Here is a 27,439-nt window from a genome sequence, read left to right as displayed (position 1 = left end):
AGAGAACAAAACCTTGTGGTTAATGAGCTATAGAAGAGCCATTGGTAAAGGGCAATTTAATGATATTATATATTTGGGGAGGTGAAATGAGAATGTGAAAATCACGTTTTGTCCATAACAACTAAGAGTCTAATGTGATTGAGCAAAATCAGATTTTTTTTTTTCATAACAACTAAGAGTTTAAAATAGTTGAGCACAGGCAAAATGAGGTTTCCCCCCAGACCCACCCCGGCTCCCACCTCCAAGAAGCTGCCCTGCTGGGAAGTCTCCGAATTCCATATCTTTTCTACCAGAACAGGAGCTCAGGGATGGGGTGGATGGGACGGGACAGCCCAGGAGGGGTCTGCACCGGAAGTCTAGACCCGCTCATGGGGCAAAGACAGATGCTGGGAGGAAGGGGATCCGTGAGCAGGCAGAACATCACCTGCCAAGAGTACTGTGGCTGGCAACGGCCCGGGCAGGGATTAGCACCTCAGAAGTCCAGAAAGAAGTCACACGCGGGTGTTGTGCAGATCACTGAGGCATGGCAGCCGGGAGAGGGTCATACGTGATGATCCAAACAGACGAGCAGTAACGTCTGGCAAGTCCACCAGCTGCCGACTGGTTGAAGAGACTACTGGTTGTCAGGCTACAAAAATAAACTAAGGAGTCAAGAGACCCAGGAGGGGCGCCTGGGTGGTGCAGTGGGTTAAGCTTCAGACTCTTGGTTTCAGCTGGTGGTCTCAGGGTCGTGGGATCGAGCCTGCGCTCAGCGTGAAGTCTACGTAAGTTTCTCTCTCTCTCTCTCTCCCCCTCTGCCCCTCCTCCTCCCCGTACTCGCGCTCTCTAAAATAAATAAATAAATCTTTTTTAAAAAGAGAGAGAGACTGGAACTGAGTTCTAGGTAGCAGCAAGGAGCTTAGCCTCTAGAACTAGAGCCAAGTCAAGAACACCCAGCAACATGGCAGACTTGATCACGACTCACTTGATCTACTAACGGAAGCTTTTGAAATGCCCCACAGCCAGACGCGGGGTTGGCCCCAGAGCTGAGAGTGGGGGTGTGAAGTTGTTTACTGAGCTTAGGGAAGGCATGTTAGTCCATTGAGAGGTGGGGTTGGGGGGCAGGTATAAAGGCAGGGGATGTGGCAGGCCACACTACAAGTAATCCCCAGGAAGAAAAACATTGATTCCTAAGAAGGGAGGGAGGTACCTTCTCTTTTAAATGTGGGACCTCTGATACAAAAGTTACCAAGCTCCCCACATGAAAATGAGAACAAAAATAATTTAATTTCTAAAAACAGAGTCTTAGGAAAATGAAGGATTGAATGAAAAAATAATTGGATCCTACAGAGAGGGTTTCTGGGATGGGTATCTTTGGCTCTTATCTGTTTTATGTTTTTATCAATGTCTTGGATCAAGACAAAAGATGCATAGTTATCCAATAAGAGAATGATAAAATTCTGGGAAGCTAACAGAAGTCTGGATATAAAATGAGGCTAAAAAATAATCTTGACAAAATTTTGGGAAAATGTCTTAAATATCCCCATGGTCTGCTCCTCTCCTAACTCCAAACAATTCCAGGGAACCTAGAAGGTGGAAGGAGGGCCCTGGGCTCTGCCACCATTCTCTTAGAGTTGGCCCAGGGACCTCCCACACCGGGATCGGAGAGGTGCTGTGGGACCCACAGCCAAGTCCTACAATAAGATTGGAGAAGCCTTCTTGGAGAGGGCTTGGCCTGTGGAGATCTATGGACCTGTATTAGTCAGAGTTCTTCAGAGAAATGGAACCAATAAGGTGTGTGTGTGTGTGTGTGTGTGTGTGTGTATGTGTGTGTGTGCATATAGAGAAAGAGATTGATTAATTGACTGATTCATTTTAAGGAATTGGCTCACACAACTGTGGGGTCTGGTAAATCCAAAATCTGCAGGGCAGGCCAGCAAGCTGAAGACCCTTGGGAAGAGCTGATGCTGCAGCTTGAGTCTGAAGGCAGTCTGAAGGCAGAATTTCCTCTTTCTTGAGGGACCTCAGTCTTTTGCTCTTAAGGCCTTCAGCAGATTAGATGAGGCCCACCCACATTATGGAAGGTACTTTGCTTCACTCAAAGTCTACTTATTTTAAATGTAAATTTCACCTGAAAAATACCTTCATATCAGCTTCTAGACTGGAGTTTAATCAAATGTGAGGGTACTATGGCCTAGCCAGGGTGGCACATAAAATTAACTGTCGTAGAACCCCAAGAGGAAGGGTAATTCTGGTCCCTTACGGCACTTTGGTAGGAACCTACTGGTCTTCCTGAATTCCAAGAAGCTGGAGGAGGAGGAAGGGAGGTAAATGTGTCTTTTATGCTAAGGCTAGAACATATAAGCCTGATTAGCTGAGAAGATGAGGGGTCAGGGAGCCCTCCGCCCTGTGTTATAACAGAGAACTGATGACATATCAGCTGCCACCCAGCAGGGCCACGGGGGCAGGCACCATCTTGTTTTCATCATTCACGGAGCGGCTTCCGTTTAAGTAAGGTGGTAGGCAGAATAATATCCCTCCAAAGACATGCACATCCTAGTCCCTGGAACCTGGGGATATACATTACCTTACATGGCAAAGGGGACTTTGCAGACGTGGTGAAGGATCTTGAGGGGGGGGTGATCTCGGTTTATCCAAGTGGGTCCAATATAATCAGAAAAACCCTTATAAGAGGGAGGCAGGGGGCCAGAGCCAGAGAAGGTAACATGATCACAGAAGATGGAGGATGGGACCACAGGTCAAGGAATGCAGGCAGCTCGAGAAGCAAGAAACATGGAAATGAATTTTTCCCTAGAGCCTCCAGAAGGAATGACGTTCTGCTGACATCTTGATTTAGGACTTCTGAGCTCCTGAACTGTAAGAGAATAAATACATCTGTGTCATGTCAAGCCACATGGTAATGTGGTAATTTGCTACAGCAACAGTAAGAAGCTAATACAGTACCTTAAAGGGACTGGGTGGCCACAGGGAAACAACCATCAGAACACTCGTAATAGGAGGGCCCCTGGGTGGCTCAGTCGGGTAAGTGTCTGACTCTTGATTTCAGGTCAGGTCATGATCGCAGCGTTGTGAGATCGAGCCCTGTGTCCGGCTCCATGCTCAGTGGGGAGTCTGCTTGAGATTCTCTCTCTCCCTTTCCTTCTGCCCCTCCCCCTGCTCATGCACTCTCTCTCTCTCAAATAAATAAGTAAATCTTAAAAAAAAAAAATACTAGTAATAGGTTTTAGGGAAACAAAATTGTTGGAGGAGTCAGACAAAAGCTGAATTAAAATACAGAAAGAACACATAAGAGGATTCTGTGCATCACAATGCATACACACACAGACACAAACTCTTTGGAACTAAAAACATTTTTAACTAAAATATTAAAAGCTAAAATAGTCACTGTTGGGCACCTGGGTGGCACAGTTGGTTGAGTGCTGACTTTTGGTTTCAGCTCAGGTCGTGATCTCGGGGTCATGGGATCAAGCCCCGTGTCAGGCTCTGGGCTCAGCGGGGAGTCTGCCTGAGATTCTCTCTCTCCCTCTGCGCCACCCACTCATGCTCTCTCTCTCTCAAATAAATAAATCATAAATAAATAAATAAATAAATAAATAAATGATAAAATAGTCACTATTAAGACCCAACTTGGAAGGCAAATAGAAAAAAAGCTTAGGGGCCCCTGGGTGGCTCAGTTGGTTAAGTGTCCGACTCTTGATTTAGGCTCAGGTCATGATCTCAGGGTGGTGAGATCGAGCCCCGGGTCGGGTTCTGGGCTGGGCATGGAGCCTGCTTAAGATTCTCTCCCGCCCGCTCCTTCCCCTCCTCCCACATGTGCACGTGCATGCTCTCTCTCTCTCTAAAAAAAAAAAGAAAGAAAGAAAAAAGCTGGGGCACCTGGGTGGCTCAGTTGTTAAGCATCTGCCTTTGGTTCAGGTCATGATCCCAGGTCCTGGGATCGAGCCCCATATCGGGCTCCCTGCTCAGCAGGGAGTCTGCTTCTCCCTCTCCCACTCCCCCTGCTTGTGTTCCTTCTCTCACTTTGTCTCTCTCTGTCAAATAAATACATAAAAACTTTAAAAAATTTTTTAAAAAAAGCTTAAAAGACAGAGAAAATCTACAAAGAAATGGAAATTGTGAGAGAGAAAAATAAAAAACTTGAAAGACATTAACTAGGAGAAATAACATATAAATAACAGGATTCCAGAAGGATAAAAAGATAGGGATTTGCTAGAAAACAGAATCAAACCTTCTGTGCTGATGTGTTGATGAGAGTGCCCGCCCCAGGCAGCCGTGGGGAGAGAAGCAGGACCAGGCAGGCTGGAGAGAGAGTGGTCACAAAGGGGCGCATGCAGAGCTGGCTACAGCTTCATGAAAAGCACGAGTGGAAAGCCTGGTCTTGCGGGATGTGCGCAGACAGGGGGTATAAACTGCTGCATCTCAGAGAGGCTTCTGGAAGGAGCAAAATTTCCCCTCCGGTTCCCCTTGGTGTTCTGTCTCTCCCTGGTCAGAGGCTGGGGACTCCAGTGACGCGAATGTTAGACGGTTATTGTCCCACAGGTCCCTGAAGCTCTGCACGCTTTTTTTTCAGTCTACTTTTCCCCTTTCTTGCCATCGGATCTCTGAATGCGGATTTCATTGCTGACGCCCGTTGTGCCTGTTCTCAAAGCATCATTTGATTACATAACTGTCCTTATTTGTGCTTCAGCATTTTACAAGAAACCAGCCTTAGAGAAATGAGTCACAGACCAAATATACAAATGATCAAACAGCCAATGTCTAAATAAATAAACTAGTAGATTAAAAATTAAAGCTGACCACACTAGGAGACCAGTGATAAAATAGCCATCATTAAAAATGTAGCCCTTACTGATCTGATTAACACAACTCATTAAAGTATTAAGAGGAGTAGGAAGCAAACTTACAAGTAACAGACTGATGTTCAAAAAGAAATTTGGAAAAAAAATCAATGTTTATTGTTGTTTTATTTTCTAGAGCATTTTCAAAGGAAGAGAATAGATTTGGTAAACTGTAACATATAAAAAATCTCCAAGAGGGACACTTGGGTGGCTCAGTCGGTTAAGCATCTGCCTTTGGCTCGGGTCATGGTCCCAGGGTCCTGGGATCGAGCCCCGTATCGGGCTCCCTGCTCGGTGGGAAGCCTGCTTCTCCCTCTGCCACTCCCCCTGCTTGTGTTCCCTCTCTTGCTGTCTCTCTCTCTATCAAATAAATAAATAAAATCTTAAAAAAAATTCCCAGGGCACCTGGGTGGCTCAGTCGTTAAGCGTCTGCCTTCGGCTCAGGTCATGATCTCAGAGTCCTGGGATCGAGCCCCGCATCGGGCTCCCTGCTCATGGGAAGCCTGCTTCTCCCTCTCCTACTCCCCCTGCTTGTGTTCCCTCTCTCGCTGTGTCTCTCTCTGTCAAATAAATAAATAAAATCTTAAAAAAAAAAAATTCCCAAGAAACTGTGGCTGTACTTCTAGCCAGTGCTCAGATTGATTATAAAAAGTGCAGTTACGATTTTCTGTTCCCGTGGCTCTCAAGCCAGAGGAGACTCCGAGTGTATGTGTGTGATACATTGGCCAGTGGAGAATAGCCCTGCGGCCACCAGCACCTTATTACCCCTAATTCCCTGGAAAACTCGGAATGAAAGTAACTCTGAATAAAGCCCCAGAGTCAAAGCCTTGGAGCCAAAAAGCAGGGGAGCTTTTCTGGCCCAATACCAACAGGTGGGTGGAGGAAGAGGGGAAATGAAGAAGTGCCATGGAGTGTAGGAAGACGGGAGAGCTATTTAATGTAAGTCTTTCATTTTAAAAAATTGCTGTGTGACCTTCTGGTCTCATAGCCAAAGCAGGAAAGTGGAATTCTGTGACAGGAAAGAGAAAAATCAGCACTGTGAACAATATGGATTTGAGTCAAGTAGATTTTAACCAATTTACAAATTCATTGGAAAAGTTCTATGGGGAGGAGATACGGAGGACCAGGTGAGAAGGAACGAATTTTGTTTGTTTTCCAGAAAACCGTCAACTCTAATTCTCATCCAGGAGTCAGGCCGGCACATAATTTTCAAACCTTAGAGTATGTGGGACACCAATGGCCCTTGAGTGTAGAGTGCAGGGCGGGCAGGAGCAGAGAAGTAGCAACAAATAGACCAGCCCAATGAGTGGAGAAATTAGATATGTCAGGGAGGATAGGATGTGTGCAAAATGGCGCACACCTGCGTGTGTGTGTGTGTGTGTGTGTGTAGGTATGTATGTGAGAGTTTTTGTCCAAAGGTAGAAGGCAAGATGAGGCATGGTTCCCTGGAGATCGTGGGAGATTAAGAATCATTCGGGAGCATTAGTCTAAGAGTCTAAAAAATGAGAGTAGAGAAGAGGCAGCCAATAGGATACCAGCTCCAAAATAAAATAGAACGCAGATCTCATCCCTCTGGCTAAAATTTGAGGGATGGTTCCCCTCAAGGTTCCCTACACTGGGGAACACATCTGCTAAACCCGTATTTGAGACATATGCTCTGATGTGAATGTCTGAAAATGGATTTAGCCCAGAAAATCCAGGAACCAGGGCTGTATCGGGAGGGTTTTCCCCCTCTGCACTGTCGACATTTGGGGCAGAACAAGTCTGTCGTGGGAAGGGCTGTCCTGTGCATCACAGGATGTTCAGAAGCTTCCCTGGGTCCCCCCCCCCATGAGATGCTGGGAGCACCATCCTCCCAGGCGTGAGGGACAAACTGCCCAGGTTGAGAACGGCCGCTCTCTTGGTAGCGTGCGGCGGCCCCATTTCAGCGCTCATCCTACTTAACCTGTGCAGCTTTAACATCATCTGACCATCCCTTCCTTTTGGAAACTCTCCCTTCTCTCAGCATCACTGAGGCTTTATTCCCCCGATTCTCCTCCTCTCCACTGTCTACTCTTTGTCAGTCATCCCTCAGGTAGGTAGAGTCCTAGACTCTCTCCGTGTTTTGCTGATTTCCCCTGACTCCGTGGCTGGTCCCCCACAGCACCTCGCTCCTTGGCCCACAGGTGATGTGGCGAAGCTACGGCGTGAGCACCGGCTGGGTCCCTGGAGCAATGACACCCGCTACATAGCCATCGTGCAAATCAACTTCTTTGTCCCTGAACCTGCTTCTGAACTTCATACACACACTTCTGAATTCCTGCTCGGACTCTCCCTCTGGGTATCCCTCTGGTGCCTGAAGATAAAAATGTTCAGAGATGACTTCTCTCTGCTCCCAGAATGTGTTTCCGATTTTCATTGATGGGATCTTCAACTTGACTGTCTCTGGGGTTAGAAAGCTCTGAAATAGCTTTGCCTTCTCTCCCTAAACAGGCACTTGGTTGTTTTGTTTTTTTTTTTTTAAGATTTTATTTATTTGCGAGAGAGAGAATGAGAGACAGAGAGCATGAGAGGGAGGAGGGTCAGAGGGAGAAGCAGACTCCCTGCCGAGCAGGGAGCCCGATGTGGGACTCGATCCCGGGACTCCAGGATCATGACCTGAGCCGAAGGCAGTCGCTTAACCAACTGAGCCACCCAGGCGCCCCAGGCACTTGGTTGTTGATTCTGGATCATTCTCTCGGCCCTAAGTCCATTTGACTCTACCTCTGCATTGTCTCTAATATCAGGGTCCCCCTTCCACACCACCAACACTGGTCAGACCCTCTTCTCTCTCAACTGGATACCTTCTCTCCACCTGCCTCCATTTCCCCATCTACTTACATGTTTTCATAGTGCTTACATTTTAAAAAGAGGAAAATACGGGGGCACCTGGGTGGCTCAGTCAGTTAAGCATCTGCCTTCAGCTCAGGTCATGATCCTGGGGTCCTGGGATCGAGCCGTGTGTTGGGCTCTCCATGTTCGGAAGGGGAGTCTGCTTCTCCCTCCCTCTGCCCCTGCTCATGTGCTCTCTCTCTCTCGCTCACTCTCTCTCTCAAAATAAATAAAATCTTTAAAAAAAAGAGGAAAATATGCATGAAGCAGATGCTAAACCTAGCGTTAATTCTAGCAAGAGTTAATATTCCCTGGATACATGAAGGGAAATAGATGGCTGAAGATATTTCACCCGTCTCAGTAAGAGGTGCATTTTCAATTAATTTTTTCCAATATTTTGTTACAAAAATCTTCAAGCATATAGAAAAGTTGAAAGAATTTTGCAGTAAACGTACATATACCCATTGCCTCGATTCTAGAATTATTTTGCTCTATCCATCTGTCCTTCCCTCTATCCATTTATCAATCCAGGTATGTTTCAAAGTAAATTGCAGGCATCAGTAAATTCTCACCTGAAATATTTCGGCATACATGTCATTGGTTAGAATTCAACATTTGTTGCCAGTCGTTTCCTTTTTTTTTTTGAGGAAATAAACATACAATGAGATGCTCAGATCTTAAGGGAACAATTCTGTGGGTTTCGACGAACATATACACATGTGTCACTCAAATCCTGTCAAGATACAGAGCATTACAATCACCCAGAAATTCCCTGACATCATTTCCTTGCCCATCCCTGCCCCACATCTGCCCCAGAGGCAACCACTGTTCTGATGCTCCTCGATCGTAGATTAGTTCCGCCTGTTTTAGAACTTCATATAAATGGGAATCATATAACATGTGCTCTTCTGTGTCTAGATTCTCTTAGAATAAGGCTTTCAAGAGGCATCTGTGTTGTTTCATGTATAAGTAGTTTGTCCCTTTCTATTCCTAAGCAAGATTTCACTGTATAAATACACTACAGTTGGTTTATCCATTCTTCTATAAATGGTCATCTAGGCTGTTTCTGGTTTTTGGCAACATTTTCAATAAAACTGTAATTATCATTTATCAAAGTCTGTAATATATTTTTGTTCTATTAATCAATTGTGGACTAAGAGTAATTATAATTATAATATCAACCCAATACAAAAGAAATTTTTATCACTTTCAATTTTATGGTGACAGAAAGTTAAATTTATATATGGGGGCGCCTGGATGACCCAGTTGGTTAAGCATCTGACTCTTAATTTCAGCTCAGGTCATGATCTTAGGGTTGTGAGACTGAGCGCCAAAGCGGGTTCGGAGCTGAGTGTGAAACCTGCTTAAGATTCTCTCTCCCTCTCCCTCTGCCCCTGCCCTCCCCTCCCCACCCCTGTGCAGTTCAATCTCTCTCTCTCTCTCTCAAAAATAAATAAAATAAATACATAAATAAATAAATTTATATATTTTTATTGCAAAGCATCATGAAAGGGTGAGCAATAGAAAAACTTCCAAGCGTAAAAAATTACATTAAGGGGCACCTGGGTGGCTCAATCGGTTAAGCATCTGACTCTTGGTTTCCACTCAGGTTGTGATCTGCCCGGGTCCTGGGATCGAGCCCCGCATCAGGCTCCACACTCAGTGCAGAGTCTGCTTCAGATTCTCTCTTCCTCTCCTTCTGCCCCGCCCTGCTTCTCTCCCCGCCCCCCCCACTCATGCTCGTGCTCTCTCTCTCTAAAATAAATAAGGAAATAAAATCTTTTTTTAAAAAATTACATTAAGATAAACTACTAAGGAAGAGGTAGAAAAGAAACAGAAGTTTGAAGGGAAACAAGGAACGAGAACTGTCCAACTGTAAAGATGATCTGTGTTTTTAAATGAATGATGTGATTATTAGATTGCTATGGCATTTAGATTCCATTGGGTTTATTCAAATGAGTGATGTGATGGTTTAAGACTATTTTAAGATTTTAATATTCCGTATTTTTAATACTCTAGAAATGTCAAATTTATGATGAAAACAATTAGATGTAAACATGAAATTATGTGAAGAGGCTCATAGTTTTCTCAAATTATTTTCCAAACCCTATCCAAAATACCAGGAAGAAGAACAGAAGTTTTCCCCAATGCCTGTTGCTTCTCCCGAAGGGTCCTGGATTCTAACTCATCACTCTCTGGCTCTAATTGCCATCTTTGGTTCTCACTAGGCCTTGAGAACACTACCAGTTAGGCAAAATTCATGGGTAGGTTTGGGTCATATTTTGTATCTCAGAAAACAGAAACTGAGGTGAGGACTTGGACCAAACACAACCCAAATGGTCAATCAATGTGGTGTCATCAAACACTCATCTTCTTGGTCTGTGGTCTAGTGGACATGAATTTGCATTTCAAAGCCTTGCACTGGGAAGATGGTGGATCTTCTTTCATCTCCTTTTCCCTTTTGCACCCATGTGGCCTGGAATACACTGAAAGAAATCATAGGTGTCTTTGCACTGGCTATTTTGTTTTTCCCCTGAGAAAGCTTCTTTTTGCTAGAAAGTAACATGCCACAGATCCTATTACAGAAAATATTGGTTAGAGAACTTTACAGGTTCCTTGTGTATTCAGTTTAGTTGTATCAGTATACACAATGTGAAAAGAGCTCATTAATTTGTGAAAAATGTAATATAGTGATGGAAGCTGCATTAACAAAACCACTGACTGATGAATTTTTAATTTGAATATCCTGGAGCCTTACTGAAATCTGAGGGTCATGGCTGGACTCAACCAGTCAGGAAAGTTGGAGATTAATACCGTGCCCTTGCATTATGTTTTGACAATTTTTTCTTCCAGAAAATGTTCACTTTTTAGTGTTAGAATTGCAGAATACTATGGACTGAATGTGCCTCTCCAAAATTCACATGTTGACGTTCAGATGCCCAATGTGATGGCATTAAGACGTAGGACCTTAGGGAGGTGAAGGCTCAGCCCTCAGGATTAGGATTAGTGCCCCTATAAAAGGACCCCCACCCACTCACCCAGGGCAACCCCACCCTTTCTGCCGTGTGGGGACACAGTGAGAAAACAGCCTTCTATTAACCTGGAAGAGGGTTCTCACCAGTCTCTGGATCTGCTGAGGTCTTGACCTTGAACTTTCCAGTCTCTAGAATTATGAGAAATAATTGTTTAAGCCACCCAGTCAATTGTATTTTTGTTACAGCAGCCCACGTGGACTAAGACACAGAGTTTAGCGCATAATTACTCCTAATTATTTAAACTGTGTTTGTGCCCACCTCAATTAAAGTGTAACCTTTTTTTTTTTTTTTAAGATTTTATTTTTAAGTAATCTCTTAAGATCAACAGTCGCATGCTCTTCCAACTGAGCCAGCCAGGCACCCCAAGTTTAAACTTTTTGAAGGCAGAGATGGTCTAATTCTTTTCTGTCCCTCACAGTTGTGATCACTGGATTAGACACACAGCACATGCTTGATCTGGGGATGATAGTCAAAATCTTTAACAGCTAACTAATTAGAAAGAACACTGGCCCTAATGTTAGGGAGATGCCCAGCTGTGCCCAGCATTTTCATTGCTGGGTTGTAGGGAAATGCAAGGGGTTCCAGGGAGGGGACCAAAGTAGTAAGGGGAGTGGCTATTTATCCCCCAATACAGAACCATTTATGTTTTAGCAACCAATACATAGTTATACCATCTGAATATCAACCCCAAAGAGCAAACATTTTATGAAAAAAAAAAATTGTAAAAGCATTAACATTATCTCCTTTTAACAGAAAAGTCAGCTAAGATCCAAGATGCAAATGTATGCCCCAAAGTTACCCAAGTGGATAGCAGGACTGGACATCAGCATCTGGCTTTCTGGACTCCAGATATCACGGGCAGATAATTCGACAGGTTGGATGATGCTGTTGCTCTTCCTGGATCCCTTGGAATTCCTGTTTACCATTTTTTTCTTCCCCTCTTTGGGGGTGCTTTTGATTTCAACAAGCAACATGTGCTGTGCTTTTATGGAGAACTCCCTTGTAGTTCCTGGATCCCACTTGCCTGCAGGTGAAGTCCCTGGGTGTGGTCTGTAACCTGTGACTGGTAGGGTGCTGGTGCAGGAACTCTAGCCCCCTTGTCTAGGGTGAGCTCACCCCCAGCCATCGTTTACAATCCGGAGTCCCCCAGGGGCCAGGTGACATCACTGCCTGTGGAACTGAGCCAAGCACTCTGCGTCCTCTTCCGGGTCTGCTCCCCTCACCCTCCGTTAATGGTCTCATAGGAGCACTTCCTTAACAAGTCACTCCCACATCAACCTGATTTGAGGAAACCCAACTGTGTTTGTTTCCTAGGGCTGCTACAACATGCACGACTACAACAAGCACTGGGGGGCTTCCTACAACAGAAGTGAGTTCTTTCACAGTTCTGCAGGCCAGAAGTCTGCAGTCCAAGGAGCCAGGCAGGGTGAGGCTCCCTCAGAAGGGTCTAGGAGAGAATCTGTTCCACACCTCTCTCTTTGCTTCTGGGGTTGCTAGCAATCCTCGGCAGTCTTTGGTTCGTAAACACATCACTCCAGTCTCCACCTCTGTCTTCACATGGGGTTCTCCTGTGTCTGTGTCATCTCTTGTTCCTATAAGGACACCACTCATGTTGGATTGGGACCCTAATTAGTATGGCCTCATTTTTACTTGACTGTATCCACAAAGGCCCTGTTTCCAAATTTGGTCACATTCGTGGATCGGGGAGGCTAGTGTTTGTTTAGGGCCCTGAAGGAAGAATTAGTTTCAGGCCTCTGTCTTGGGCTTGTAGATGGCTGTCTTCTCCCTGTGTCTTTTCATACCATCTCCCCTCTGTGCATGTCTGTGTCTGGGTCCTATTTCCTCTTTTTTAAAGGATACTAGTCATATTGGATTAGGGCCCACCCTAATTTGATTATCTCTGTAAAGACCCTTTCTCTATATACTGTCACATTCTGAGGTAATAGGAATTAGGACTTCAATATAAGAATTTTGAGGGAACACAAATCAACCTATAATAGGAAGTTAGGACTTCAACATATCTTGCATGGGGGGTGGGGGGAGCACAATTCAATCCTTAACGCTGACCTAAAGCATTTTCTTTGTTACTTTAAGATTTCATGAGAAACAAAACAAATGAGCAAAGGGGGAAGAAGAGACAAAGAGAAACAAACCAAGAAACTGACTCAACTGTAGAGAACAAACTGATGGTTACCAGAGGGCAGGGGTGTGGGGGATGGGTGAAACAGATGATGGGGATGAAGGAGTGAACTTGTGATGGGCACCAGGTGATGCATAGAATTGTTGAATCACTATATTGTAAACCTGAAACAAATATTACATTGATATAAACTAATATTAACTCAAATTAAAATAAAAACAAAAGATTTCATGAACGTCAAGAATATAAACACAGGGGCACCTGGGTGGCTCAGTGGGTTAAATGTCTGCCTTCAGCTCAGGTCATGATCCCAGGGTCCTGGGATCCCTGCTAATCTGGGAGTCTGCTTCTCCCTCTCCCTCTGCCCCTCCCCCTCTGCTCGTGCTCTGTCTCTCGATTTCTCTGTCTTAAATAAATAAATAAAATCTTAAAAAATAAGAATATAAACAAAAAATCATGTGTACTATATGTATAACTCAGCTGTCATATTTCCCAATTGTTATTCAAGTGTCTTAAAATATGATATTTTTATTTTTCTGAATCACTGACCATAAAATCAGAAACAGTATCATGGCTTTATTTATGGGACTTAAGAATTTACAACACTTGTGTTTTTATTTCCTATGGTCAAGTTAGATGCTTTTTTCTGATAAGTATTTGTTTTGAATTGGAAATTATGTACCCTTAAGTGTTGTTTTGTGTGAAACAAATGAGTCATTAATAACACAATAAATAAACTGTACAGTGGTTAAGAATGTGGGCTCTGGTATCAGGCTGCGTAGGTTTCCATCAGCTCTGTAACTTCCTAGCTCTGTGACCTTAGGGAAGTTAATTAATCTCTCTGAGCTTTCATTCCTTATCTATAACAGGGAGATGAAAACAGTACTATAATTTTGAAGCATTTCACACAGTATTGCTCACAGTAAACACTATTAATTTAGCTATTATTTTGTCTTAAGTATTAGTTTATATGTAGTAATTCTGAAAACAGAAAGACATAATAGAAGTGAAATTTCTTATTATTTCTTTAAGTAAAATCTCACACTTTTCCAGAAAACATTGCTAATGCTTTCCTTTAAAATGACAAGATAAAACTTTTTTTTCTCTTTATCTTTCAGAATTTAACTTTATATTACCAAAATAAAATTATCATTTAAACTTTTATGGGAAAAAAATTTTAAATGATATATTATGGTTTTTTGAAAAATAGGTAATCCTCTAATGTAGTATAAATTCGAATGTCATAAAGGAAATATAGTAAAAAGCAAGTCTCCTCTTCCTTACCCCTAATTCTCTGATCATATTTCCAGAGGCAACCACTGTTACCACTGTCTTGTATATCCTTCCAGAAACAGTCTATACATATGCAAGAAATATATGTATATTTCCACACCCATATTTTAAGACATGATAGCATATTATGTATGCTCTTCTGCATCTTTACAATTTAATAATACTTCTAGGAAATTTTCTCTTATCAATACCAAGTCATTTTGTTTTATTCTTTTTCACAGTTGCATAGTATTCCACTCCATGGATATACCACAACTTATTTAACTAGTTCCCTACCAGGGGGCATTTGGCTGGGTTTTTTTGTTCCTTCAATATGTATTTGCATTTATATTGTGCAAATATATCTGTAAAATAAAATTCTAGATGTAGCATTGCCAGGTCAAAAAAAAGTAAATGCATGTGACAATCTGCTATCACTTTTTAAATTGTCCTCCAAAGAGAATGGACCAATTTACCCTCCCACCACCATCAGTTCCTCCATCAGCCTCAGGGCATTATTAAATTTTGTGAATTTTTCCAATCTTATAAGTGTCAACAGGATCTCATTAAACTTCGCATTTCATTTTTCTTGTTAGGGTGTGACTGAGCATCTTATCATTTATTTATGAATTATTTATATTTCCTTTATTACAAAGTGCTCAAATAATTTGCCCATTTTTCTATTTAAATATTTACTTTTAAATAATGAACTGTATTTTAAAATAATAATAATAGGGGCACCTGGGTGGCTCAGATGGTTAAGCGTCTGCCTTCGGCTCAGGTCATGATCTCAGGGTCCTGGGATCGAGTCCCATATCAGGCTCCCTGCTCCTTGGGAGCCTGCTTCTCCCTCTGCCTCTCTCTCTCTCATGAATAAATAAATAAAATCTTTAAAAAAAAAAAATAATAATAAACTCTATTAACTCTTTATATATTAAGGAATCTAAACTTGGTTTTGTGGAGGGGGAGAGGGATTTTTCCTGTTTAGTCATTTGTCGTTGATTTTATTATGGTATTTTTTTGTCTTGCGGAAATTAAAAAAATATTTTTTGGTTGAATCTATGAATAAGGTAGAAGACTATTGCAGTTGTCCAAGTAGGAGGGCCAGCTGGCTTGGGCTGGAGTGATGTTGGTGGATGTGGTGATGAGTGGTAGGTTTGAGAATGTAGGGATTGTGAAGCTAGAGCTTGGCTGATATAGCAAACATGGCAGGGAGGGTGGAGTGGGGTGGGTATGGTGAGGGAAAGAGATGTTGACTCTGAGATGTTGGCCTGAATAACTAGATGGACAGTGATGCCACATACTGAGATGGACAAAATTTTAGGGGGAGCAAGTCTCTAACCTGTTTTGGAAACATGCTTCCACATGCCTGGTTTCATAACATGATACACATTCAGGTCTTGTCCGTTCATTGTCTTTTGAGGTTCTTCCCATCAAAGTGAAATGCTGAGTCAAACTCTATACTTGGCATGTCTGAAACAGTCATTACGACTCCGCATATTTTCACAGGTAGTGACTTAGAGACCAAGAGCGCGAACATAACACTTGCAATGTCATCGCCTCAACCAGCGACTGCTTGTCCTCTCTGCTGGGGACTTCAGCACACACTATGCAATCCCTGGAGAAACATCTCTGTGTCTAGGATTGATTTAAATGAGATTGACTAGTTTTCCCTGAATCCACAGGTATTTAACCAACAAGTCAAGTCAGTTTAGCAACTTGGCTGGTAACCCAATAGCAAAAAAAAAATCAGACTGGTTTGTACATGTCCAGAGGGCCATGGTCTGTGAGCTCAGTTGGTGGGGGCAGGGGAGAAGGCTGGTTTTTTTCAGAGACTTTGAAAACATAATTCCACACAGATGATTAACACCTCTATGCCACATGATGGGTGTTGGCATACAATGGGAAGAAAATGTTATTGAGAGGAAGAAAACAATGTTATATAGAATGACCTCCTCTCGGAATTTAAGCCAATCTCAAGGGAATCTCTGAGAGCTTTTTAATCTGTCTTTTTCATGTATCCCTTTGACAGTAAAATTAGTGCACAGCATTATTGGACATGAGGAACAGCAGCTGCCAACTAAGAGCTGGGTTCAATGATGAAGGTAAATTACCAACTCTGCCTGGTCCCTGGTTGTTCTCATGAAGCCTATTTTACTTCCTGATATGCTGATCAAATATGCTGGTATTTGAAGTGAGACCAAGTATAAGAGTAGCCATGTGACTACACAGTGATGAACAGGAGCAGCAAGCCCTACTTCAGGCAGACCAAGCAAGGGATCCCCTGAAGGTTGCAATTCAGGGGAGATGGGGAATGGGGACCACAGATGGCTGAGACCTCAGCTCATTATCTGATTGCAACTGCATGAAAGCCCTTACGTGAGAACTTTCAGCTGAGCTCACTCAAACCACAGGACAGTGGATGGCTCACTACGCAGCAATAATGACGGACACATCTGCCATGCGGGTGATATAGGGGGTCGGAGAAAGTGGCAAACTCATGGAGAGCGTAAGATTCTCCAGAAGACAGGAGTACGTATGCAGTCGAGATGGGGAGAAAGGACATTTACATAAAAGAGTAAGAGAGAGTTCAAGGTAGCACATGACTCCTAAATATAGGTGTTCAGGGCCCAAAGAAATAAGTGAAAGCTGGGAGTCTTCATGGAGGAGGGGGGACTAGAAGTGGGAATGAAAAGACAGGGGAGTACACCCAGGCAGAGAAGCAGCCTGAGGAGGAGAGCATGGATATAGGTTTTAGAAATGCGCCTAATGCTCAAAGATTAAATAGATGGACTTGGCTGGAACACAGAATTTATGTGCATGTACAACAGGTGATGACGTTGGAGACGGACCTTGATTAATAGGCTAACTGCCTATCAAGAGAAAGATTAGGGCAAGAGTTTTAGATTGAAGAGCCTCAAAGTTTAGGGTAAGAGATTTATTTATTTATCGATTTATTTATTTATTTATGAGATCGGGGAAGGGCAGAAGGAGAGAGAGAATTTCAAGCCGACTCCCTGCTGAGCCCAGAGTCAACACAGGGCTCGATCTCACAACCCTGAGATCATGACCTGAGCCAAAATCAAGAGTCAGATGCTCAACCAACTAAGCCTCCCAGGTGCCCCAGGGCAAGAGTTTTAGATGAAGAGCTTCTGTGTTTAGGTGAGAGGGGAAACCAAGGAAGTGAAGGTCTCTGAGGAAGACAGTCCCCCAAAAACTTTTGTTTGTGAGGAGACTATAATCCTTTAAATTGATCAATTATTTAAAAACAAACAAACAAAAAGAATCCAATTTCCTCACAAGCAACTCCACATTGAGTAGGAAAAGGAAGGAGAGCCATTCAAAGGAAGAAAAACCACTTAAGATTATCCTTGTTAAAGAGAATGGCAATAATCTTGAGTGGTTTAATCCTAACCAAGGAGAAAATTGGGGGTCAAAAGGACTCTGACTGGAGCTGAGATCACCAATACCAGATAGTGAGGATAGGGCCATCCTAGGTATTTCACTTACTGTTGAAACCAGTGTTGGGAAGGATGCACAAATACACCAGGTTTAGGGTTTTACAAAGGTGTCACAGGGTCGGTACTCTAGAAGAAGATATGAGATGGAGTTCGGGGGACAAGATATTTATGACACCTGTTTAGAGGAGAAAAAATCGGGTCAGGCAGGAAGGAAGGAGGAAGTTGAAATGCAGTGTAGACCCATCAAAACCTTGGCGTTGGCCAACCAGACAGGTGGCTCTGGAGTGAATGCTGCCCATTAGAGTTGTCTTGCATTGAGTTGAAATGACTGGGCCTTCATTACTCATCACTGGCTGTAAGCTGCCCAGGAAGGGCATGACCCCAAGTGAGGTGAGGTGACCCTCTGCATTGGAGACAGACTGTAATAGAACAGAGTCAGCTGCTTGCTGACTCTGCTTCCCACATCTGGGAATCTTACCCTAAACTTTGAAGCTCTTCAATCTAAAATTCCTTGAAGTGGTGGAAGGAGGATCTGACTCTCCATATCTAGCACAAAGGGGTAACCAAGCTCAAAGTCACATTGATGAGAATATACTTCTCTTTTATGAACCTAATAAAGTTAGTAATGTTGTGGGATCGTTGAGTGCGACAGTCAAGAATTCTTGAGACATTTCACGGTGCAATTTAGTAAGTTTAAGTAGCACGGGGACAGGACCCAGGGGCGGGAAGAGCCGCACTTCCGCTGTGTGAAGCTGGTGGTCTTCTGCTTAGTGCTCAAGGGCGAGGGAACAGGCATGGAGTATTAGATCATAAATGTTTCTTCAAATTTCTACTCATAAAACCACTTCCACAAGATTTCTCTGGAACTTATTGTTCAGTTTGACATTAACTATGGATGAGACATGCAGGACGTCATGAGATCCTTTAAGAATGTAGCAACCAGCACTTACTTAATCCTTATCAAAAACTATGCAGGTTATAGGTCAGCCTTTTGGGCTAAAGGTGAACATTTTTCTGCTTCTAAGACTAATGCTTACTTTGATGAGTGTGTCTGCTTATTCACTTTAAAAAAGGAAATCAATTACATTGATCATTGGTCGAAGATGGAGTTCCCAATACACGAGTCTGGAGCCCACCATCTCCATCGCTCTGCAGCCAGAATCTTCCTCCAGATGGCAAGTGGTGGGTCACTAGGCAGGCAGTCCTGAAAGAAGAGTGTGGTATAATAAAAATAAGATTTGGTCTTTGTCCGTTTTCTGGCACAGAGCGTCAAAAACTTTTGGAATTTCCTGAGAGCTAGGCGTGCCTTTGCTATGCTAATGATGTGACTGGGGTGGGTGTGGGAGCTAGACAGCTTCCGGATGGGGGCAGCCGCCTGGAAAACCCAATTATAGGATTAGAGGGTTAGAACTTTCAGCCCTACCCTCAATGGCTGGGAGGGGAGAGGGGCTGGTGATTGAGTTTAAGCCAATGATGTAATCAATCATGCCTGTATAATGAAACCTTGATTTAAAAAACCCTGAACAGGAAGGTTTAGAAGAGCTTCCTGGATGGTGAGCAATTTATGTACCTATTGGGTGGCATAACCCAACCCTATAGGAACAGAAGCTCCTGCACTCTGGACCCCTCCAGACTTCACCCTATATACCCCATTCATCTGGCTGTTTATTTGAATCCTTTATACCAAAATGATAATTACAAGTCTAGTACTTTCCTGGGTTCTGTGAGTTGTTCCAGTGAATTATCAAACATGAGGGGGGCATTGTGAGAACCCCTGAATTTGCAGCTGAGTTGGACAGAAGTTCAAGTGGCCCCCAAGACCTCAAGCTGGTGTCTGAAGCGGGAGCAGTCTTGTAGGACTAAGCCCTTCCTAATGTGTGGGGTCTGTGCTAACGCTGGGTAGTTAGTGTCAGAAATGAATTGAACTGTAGGACACTCAGTTGGTGTTGGGAAACCGAAAGGGTCAGAGAAAGAGAGAGGTGAGGTAGATCACGAGGCAGGGAGACCTGAGTGGGGCACCATCGTTCTGAAGTCCTATGCTTGTAAGGCAACGAAGGGGAAGGAGTCATTTTGAGGAAGTCCTACACTTACTACTTAGGTGGGAGGTCTGCCCACACATCCAGTGTCCTCCGGCTCCTGGCGCTAAGTCAGGAGGTAATCAGGAAAGGAATAGAAACTGCTTCCTGGCTGTCTTGAGGGGAAGAGGGAATGAATTTATTTATTTTTTATTTTTATTTTTTTTAGATTTTATTTATTTATTCATGAGAGACAGAGAGAGAGAGGCAGAGGGAGAAGCAGGCTCCCAAGGAGCAGGGAGCTCAATGTGGGACTCGATCCCAGGACCCTGGGATCATGACCTGAGCCGAAGACAGACGCTTAACCATCTGAGCCACCCAGGCGCCCCAAGAGGGAATGAATTTAGGCAGAGATGAGGTCGAAGAGGAATTAAGTCTCCTCAGTCTGTGGATTTGCTTTCCTATATGGACCCCCTTTGGATGGGCATACCTTTCCTGCTCTCAAAGTACATGGGTTGGGTGGGGCTGACCTCACCACCAGGCTCCTGACCAAAGCCAATGATTGGTTCAGAGCTGGGCCACTACCTAGGTCCGGGGAATCAGAATCAGGAAGCATCAGGCCAGGAGTTTTGCTAGCACTACTGGGGGAAACATGCTCTTCTTCTCTGGGCTTGCTAAGTTAGTAAGACACAAGCCTGAAATTGTGGGTGTCTTGACTCCAGTTGAGGTAAGCTTAACCTACTGAAGAGCAAAACCAACACAGAGGAAAGTGGAGTGGAGAGGGGTGTTGGTGCGTGTGTGAGACAAAGAGGGAGAGACAGAGACACAAAGAAGCACAGAGAGACACGGCTGACATTATCTCTGCAAGGGTTTGTGTGAGGGTAGGTTGTCTTGGGAAGTGATCCCCAGGCAAGAGCAAGCAGCTAAGAAGAGTGAAATCAGGGAGAAGGCAGAACCAATTGGAAGATGTTTTATCGGTCACATTAGTGACCAACTGAGACTGGATCCCGCTGAGACCTTCTAAGGAGCCATATTGAGCACCTCAGAGTGATTTATAAGGGGGAAACGTTTATCCAAGGCTCCTGTTTCCCATTGGATCAAGGGATGTCCCATGAGGTACTAACTTCTCTTCCCCACCTTTCTAAGGATTCTCCAGGAAACAGAAACAACAGGAGCTAGCTAGCTAGCTGGACGATAGACAGATTTATTTTAAGGAGCTGGTTCACGTGATTGTGGAGACTTAGCAAATCTGAAAGCTGGTGCGGTAGGCTGGCAGGCTGGAGACTCGGGAAGAGTTGTGCTATAAATCTACAGGACCACCAGCGGGCAGAATTCCTTCTTGCGGGGAGGAGAGTCCGTCTTTTTCCCTTAAAAGCTTCAGCTGATTGGATGCTTTACTCAAAGTCCACTGATTTAAATGTTCATCGCATCAAACAACACCTTCCCAGAAACCTTCGGAATAATGTTTGATCAAGTATCAGGGACTACTGTGTCCCACCAAACTGACATAGAAAATGACCCCTGGCGCCCCCCCATACTTCCAGGTTGCACATACGTGAGTGCCAAGGAGACATTTTCAGGGCAGAAAAGGAGAAGCGCTGGGAGGAGCTGCGGCAGGGGGCTGCCAGTTCTCACCTGAGGGAAGCCAGGTGGTTTCTGTTGCGGTGGCTGCAGGGGTCAAAGGACAGCTGAGATGTCAGGCCAAGCTCATGAGGTATCATGAGATAACCACATAGTAGACTTCCTCTTTCAACACTGAAGGGAAAAAAAAAAAAACAGGTGTTTGAACCAAAATAAATAGCTCCCTTTGTCTACATTTACATTTAGAAACTAAAAGGAAGCCCGTATGCCAACAATTGTTACATAAAATAAAGGAAATATCTGTGCATTTTCTGATGACATTTTTGAGGCCAACTAAAAACCAATCATTCATTTTTAGTAAAACTGGACTACCTCTAAAAAAAAAAACACTGAAATTTTTAACCAGTTAGCTTTAGTCATTTGATTTGATGTGGGGAAAAAAAAAATGTGTTCCCCTCAGCAAATATTCTCCTAAATTGATAGGGATGGGAAAAAACAAAACCAAAACCTCTTACTTTCACAATCAAAAAGCATAATCTTCTTTCCTAGAGATTGGAGAAATCCCAGAATTCTTGGGATATCACTCACCAGGGAGTGAAACTTTTCTAGAAACTCTAAGTGGTGCTAGCCTATGTTGATGAAGCTTTGGTACACATACAGGTCAAATAATCCCTCATCTGCAATCTATTTTTGAGGGATGGAGGGGATTTAAAAAAAAAAAAAAGATTTTATTTATTTATTAGAGAGAGAGCGTGCGCTGGAGAAGGGGCAGAGGGACAGAGAATATCCAAGCAGACTCCTGCTGAGCATGGAGCCCGATGTGGGGCTTGATCCCATGACCCATGAGATCAGGACCTGAGCCGAAACCAAGAGCTGGATGCTCAACCAACTGAGCCACCCAGGAGCCCCAGGATGGAGGGGATTTATTTAGTTTTTTCAATAAATTCAACCCATTTGTTTAATCAAAAATGCTTATTATAGGGCGCCTGGGTGGCTCAGTTGGTTAAGCGACTGCCTTCGGCTCAGGTCATGATCCTGGAGTCCCGGGATCGAGTCCCGCATCGGGCTCCCTGCTCGGCGGGGAGTCTGCTTCTCCCTCTGACCCTCCTCCCTCTCATGCTCTCTGTCTCTCATTCTCTCTCTCAAATAAATAAATAAAATCTAAGAAAAAAAAAAAAAAATGCTTATTATATAACACATGAGTTTTTTAGTTTTTTGGGAGGGTTTTTTGTTTTTGTTTTTGTTTCAAGGAAGGAGACGATTTAAAAATATTCAGTGCTTGATTCTACTTACATGAGGTACCTAAAATAGTCAAATTCACAGAGACAGAAAATTGAATGGTGGTTGCCAGGTTGCTCCCCAGTGGGAGGGAGAAATGCAGAGTTATTGTTTAATGGGTACAGAGTTTGGGCTGATGAAAATGTCGTAGGGATGGATGATGATGATGATTGCAGAACCATCCGCCAATGTACTTACTGCCACTGAATTGTATACCTAAAAATGGTTAAAATGATAAGTTTTATGTTAAATATATTATACCACAATAAAAGAAAGAGAAACCTAGCTATAATGAGTGAGCAAGGGGAGGAAGGAGTGAGCAACCTCTTTGGCAATGACCAGACAGTGAACTTGGTGATTAGGCCTGACTGACTATAAAAATCAACAGTTTCAAGGAGTACTACCGTGGATTGCATGTTAAATATAAATCCATTTTGACTTGCTGACAGAATAACTAAGAATGTGATTAAGAGAATGCTTTCAAGAGCAAGAGGTCAAAAGTTTGGTCTGTGTCCTAGGTTAGCAATGGGAATCATAGGGCAGGAAAAGAATTCTTCTCACAGAGCAGGAATTCACTACAATTTCTCCTTAAAAGCCACTTCAAAAAATAGTGGATAATCATGATCTAATGAGAAAAAAATACTGGGTTTTTTTGTTGTTATGGGCATAATCTACAAACAATTCATTTCTTTATTTTATTAATTGTCACCACTTTCCTATGTGTTATCATTTGATTAATATACACTGATTCTTTTAACTACCAATTTACTGTTTTTTTTTTTTAAGTACACTCTACACCCAACATGGGGCTCGTACTCTGACCCCAAGATCAAGAGTCGCGTGCTCTACCCACTGAGCCAGCCAGGCGCCCCACTACCAATGTACTTTAAATCAAAGCCTTTTTAATCAGGGAAGCCTGGGTGGCTCACTTGGTTAAGCATCTGACTCTTGATTTCAGCTCAAGTCATGATCTCAGAGTTGTGGGATTGGCCCTGCATTGGCCCTGCACTCAGCGTGGATTCTGCTTGGGATTCTCTCTCTCCCTCCCCCCCGCTTGTCTGCTCTCTCTCTCTCTCAAAATAAATAAATAAAATCTTTTTTAAAAAGCCTTTTTTAACCAAAAAAATATGAAATTCCTAAACATGAGTCTACCTAAATGGGAAAGTTTATATTGTATTTGCTCTAATAATTAATTTTAATTTTGGAACTACTACATTACAAGTTAGTGAGTTATTAAGTTATACATAAAGTAGCCAAATATAAAATAGTTATAAAATAGTCAAGCAAACTGAAAATAAATATAAATATTATTTATATAGAAATATCTACATGACAATTACATGATATAATACATGAAAAGTTCTTAAGACAGAGTCTAACACATAGTTAAGTGTTGTAACTGAAAGTTGTTTTTTGTTGACAAATATTGGTATCATTAATGTGCTTCATTTTAGGTCCATGAAACATGTAATAAATGTTTCGTGTATTTTTCCTAGGTGAAAGTCATCTTACTAGGCTGTATGGGGGAACAGAAAGTTGAAGGAGATACATACACCATTGAGAGAAACATCACTTCTTCTAGGGATAGAGAGGAAACAATGAACATAAGTAACGAAGTACTTGACAGAAGAGAGGGTCCCCAAGTGTTGTGGAGATTCAGATAGATGAGGGGAAATTTCAGAGGAAAAGGCCTTTTTCCTGGACCTTAAAGGATAGATGGGATTTCCACCGGTGAATATGAAAGAGGGTTCATTCTCCGAGGAGGGAGGAGGGAGGGCACAGAGGCAGAGGGTGAGGAGTGAGCGCAGGAACAGAGTATCAGGTGTATTTGGAACACAAAACATGGCAGGAGAGCTCTTGGAGGTCAGCCTGGAAAAGCTGATTGGGGCCAGAGCATAAACATCTCAGATTCTGAGGGAAAGGGACCCCTTGAAGGTGCATGTACATGAAAGAACATGTAGGATGAATGATCTACAAGCATTCTGCTTCTGCTGTGTTGAAATAAAGGAAAATGGTTAGCTCTCATTCCACAGGCGTGGGCACTAGCTCGCCTTAGGACAGAGCCAACCCTTTGTTTTCAGCCTTGAAGTCCAGTGTTTTTTGCAGGCTGGTAGTACTTTAAGAGATCTTGCCCTTACTGCTTCTGTATGGATCTGCAGGCGAGGTGTCCCCAGTGGCTCCTGGGTGGGATTCCTGATGGACTTCTAGAAGCAGTTAGTAGCTTAGTAGGATCCATGTCCCTCTGCTGCCCTCCAAGAGCCCAGGCTGCTGTTCTCCCAGCCCCTCCCCCCAGTTATGCAGCTCACCTCAGTATTCTGGATGGACTGAGAAAGAAGTGGGTCTCTCCACACAGCTGGGGAAGCCAAGCGTTCACTCACATACTTTCACTTTCCCCTACGGGAGAAGTTGCCAGCCAGCTGACAAGGTCTCTCTTGACACTGAGCTGTTCCACTTTGGAAGAGGAGCAATGTGGGTAAAATAAAACTGTTCCTCTTACCATCTTCATGTGTCCACTCCTGATTTTTTTCCTTCAATGATGTGCTGGAGCTTCTCCGCTAAACTCCTGGACCTCCCCAAAAGCACTCTCATCCGTGGGCAACTGTCAAAATTGGTGTTCCTTCTGGGGAAGACAGTAGAAGACTTTTCCACCACATAGCTGACATCACTCTGCAAAGAATACAGATTAATTCTGGGAAGATTAATCTATCTTTATTCATTCACACCTTGCAGAGAATTATTTATGCTTTCTGACTATGTAGAATCTAAGCAATTGAAGACATTTTCTTTTTTTTTTTAAGATTTTATTAATTTTTTTTTGAGAGAGAGAGAGAGCACAAGCAGTGGGAGCGGCAGGGAGAGGGAGAGGGAGAAGCTGACTCTGTGCTGAGTGCAGGGCCCGACTTGGGGCTCCATCTCACGACCCTGAGATCATGACCTGAGCTGAAATCAAGAGTCAGACACTTAACTGACTGAGCCACCCAGGCGCCCCTAACAAGTTTGTTTTCAAAACTGGTTTCATTCTTTTCATTCATCAAATGCTTGCAACAGAGGCTGCTAATGCTCACCAATATCAAGCTATCCTTTCCTTCCCAGTCACACAGCTAGACTGCACCTCCCAAGTCCCTGCTGTACAGAGGCGGTCATGTAACTAGTCTTGGCCAGTAGAATGTGGTCCCTAATCTCTCCTTGGATTTTCCAAGAGTCCCTCTCCCCTTGTCTGTTGGTTGGAGGCAGAGAATCTTCAGAGGAGTCTAGGGCTCCAGAAGACGGAAGGGCCACCAGATAGGTGAAGCCTGAGTCCCTGAGTGACCATGTGGAGCAGAGCTCCTTGCCCCACACCTGCCATCTTGGATTGTGACTCTTTTTTGGTTAAGCCAGTTAGATTTGGCTATTGCATGATATGGCAGTGAGCCTCTCCTGACTAATGTACATCATACCTCTTAGACTCTGATGAAGTTCCTTGGACTTTGGATTCTCGTGTCTAAACCCTGAAGAACAGGGCGCCTGGGAGGCTCAGTCGGTTGAGCGGCTGCCTTTGGCTCAGGTCATGATCCTGGAGTCCCGGGATCTGGCCCCGAGTTGGGCTCCCTGCTCAGCGGGGAGCCTGCTTCTCCCTCTGCTTCTCGCTCTCTCACTCTCTCTCAAATAAATAAATAAAATCTTCAAACCCTAAATATCTAGAGCACTAGACACAGCTACTGTTTTTGGATTTATTTAAGATTAGTGTTGTGCTTTTGTAGCCCCCTGGGGCAAAGCACTCCTCTTGATTCAGTTTCTGTTTCACCATCAGTCAGTGTCATTAAGTCCAGCCACCTCTGCAGATTTCTGTGAGGACAGTTAGCTGCGTCGCTGATAAGAAGCTTTGACTGTTCAGGGCTCCCTGCTTTACAGTTTGCCACCCGCCTTCAACAGCTCTGTCAACAGGCCTAAGGGACCCACTGCCTCTCTGCAAAGTGCCGGGATCTTTCCCACATTGTCTTGAATGTGTCCTTTGAGATGGTGAGCTGTCAGCACCCAGTAGAGCCTGACCCACAGTGCCAGAACTTTCGATAACATAAACAGCCCACTGAGTTCTCAGAGAATGAGGAATCTATTTTAATATCAGCCTCAAGTTCCCTTTTTGTGTCCTCAGGGAGAGATATGCGCAAATTCATTCTATCTGTGTTGTGGAATGAGTCAGAGTGCTAGTAATTTGAACGCAGTGACCAAATTCTGGTGTATTAGGTTCAAAAACCCTCAGTAGACATAGGAAGTGAATAAATTTCTCTGGCTGCTCAAACTTGCCAAATGTGTATTTTTATGGTTCAGCTACATAGATTCACTGGCTTAGCAATAATGTAAGGTGGGTAGAGGTCTGGATAATGTCTGTACGTCTCCTGGAGGGGCTTTGAAGCAAGACCATGTCTGTTAGATAACCCTGTGCGTAAATGGGGAATGTGACTCTGGCAGTGTGGTGAATAAAAATGTTTTGTAGGATTATTCCAATACTGTAGTATTTTGCTTCCAGCAAAAATGTTTAGGTTTGTATAAAAGAGTAGCCCATGGGCTTGTATTCTGGCTGAAAAGTGATTGAGAACCACTAATCTAACGGTCCTGGGTTTTTTTGAGATTTAACATTCAAACACTGTCAAAGGTGCACTCATTTGAATTGCTTTCTCACAACTATATCCCTTTTATGTGAAAAACTGAATGACAGAGGTCAAGGCCTGAAGTCATCTAAGAGATGTTACAGTTCAGTCTTCTCAAGTGACAGTCACACACCTCATACTGCATAGAACTGGGAATAACAAGTGTTCTGGGTAAAACATTTTAAGAGACCTCCAAAGGCAGAGGTATTATTGCTGATATTCACAAATATAGGCAAAATCATGCCTCTGAGGGGGCATCTGGGTGGCTCAGTCAGTTAAGTGTCTGCCTTCGGCTCAGGTCATGATCTCAGGGTCCTGGGATCGAGCCCCGCATCGGGCTC

General features: G+C 43.5%; 1 protein-coding gene across 24 annotated transcripts in view; it reads right to left on the bottom strand.

Moving 5' to 3' along the window:
• LOC118555206 (uncharacterized) overlaps nt 1–27,439 on the bottom strand; it is a 71,890-nt gene that overhangs the window by 13,131 nt on the left and 31,320 nt on the right. For 3 of the 24 annotated variants that reach the window (XM_078070140.1, XM_078070141.1, XM_078070138.1), the window contains 5 exons: nt 24,968–25,137; nt 22,486–22,686; nt 21,247–21,366; nt 18,682–18,800; nt 40–2,854 (listed from right to left, as the gene is read on the bottom strand). In XM_078070140.1, the coding sequence (XP_077926266.1) occupies nt 2,739–2,854; nt 18,682–18,800; nt 21,247–21,366; nt 22,486–22,652 (522 nt within the window). In that variant the 5' untranslated portion in view covers nt 22,653–22,686; nt 24,968–25,137 and the 3' untranslated portion in view covers nt 40–2,738. The other 21 variants (XM_078070142.1, XM_078070143.1, XM_078070146.1 and 18 more) reach the window with 19 other exon arrangements.

Source organism: Halichoerus grypus, chromosome 4 (assembly GCF_964656455.1).
Source record: "Halichoerus grypus chromosome 4, mHalGry1.hap1.1, whole genome shotgun sequence".
Taxonomy (NCBI): Eukaryota; Metazoa; Chordata; class Mammalia; order Carnivora; family Phocidae; genus Halichoerus; species Halichoerus grypus.
Note: the sequence above shows the minus strand (reverse complement) of the source record. Positions and strands in the feature narration are given on the sequence as shown.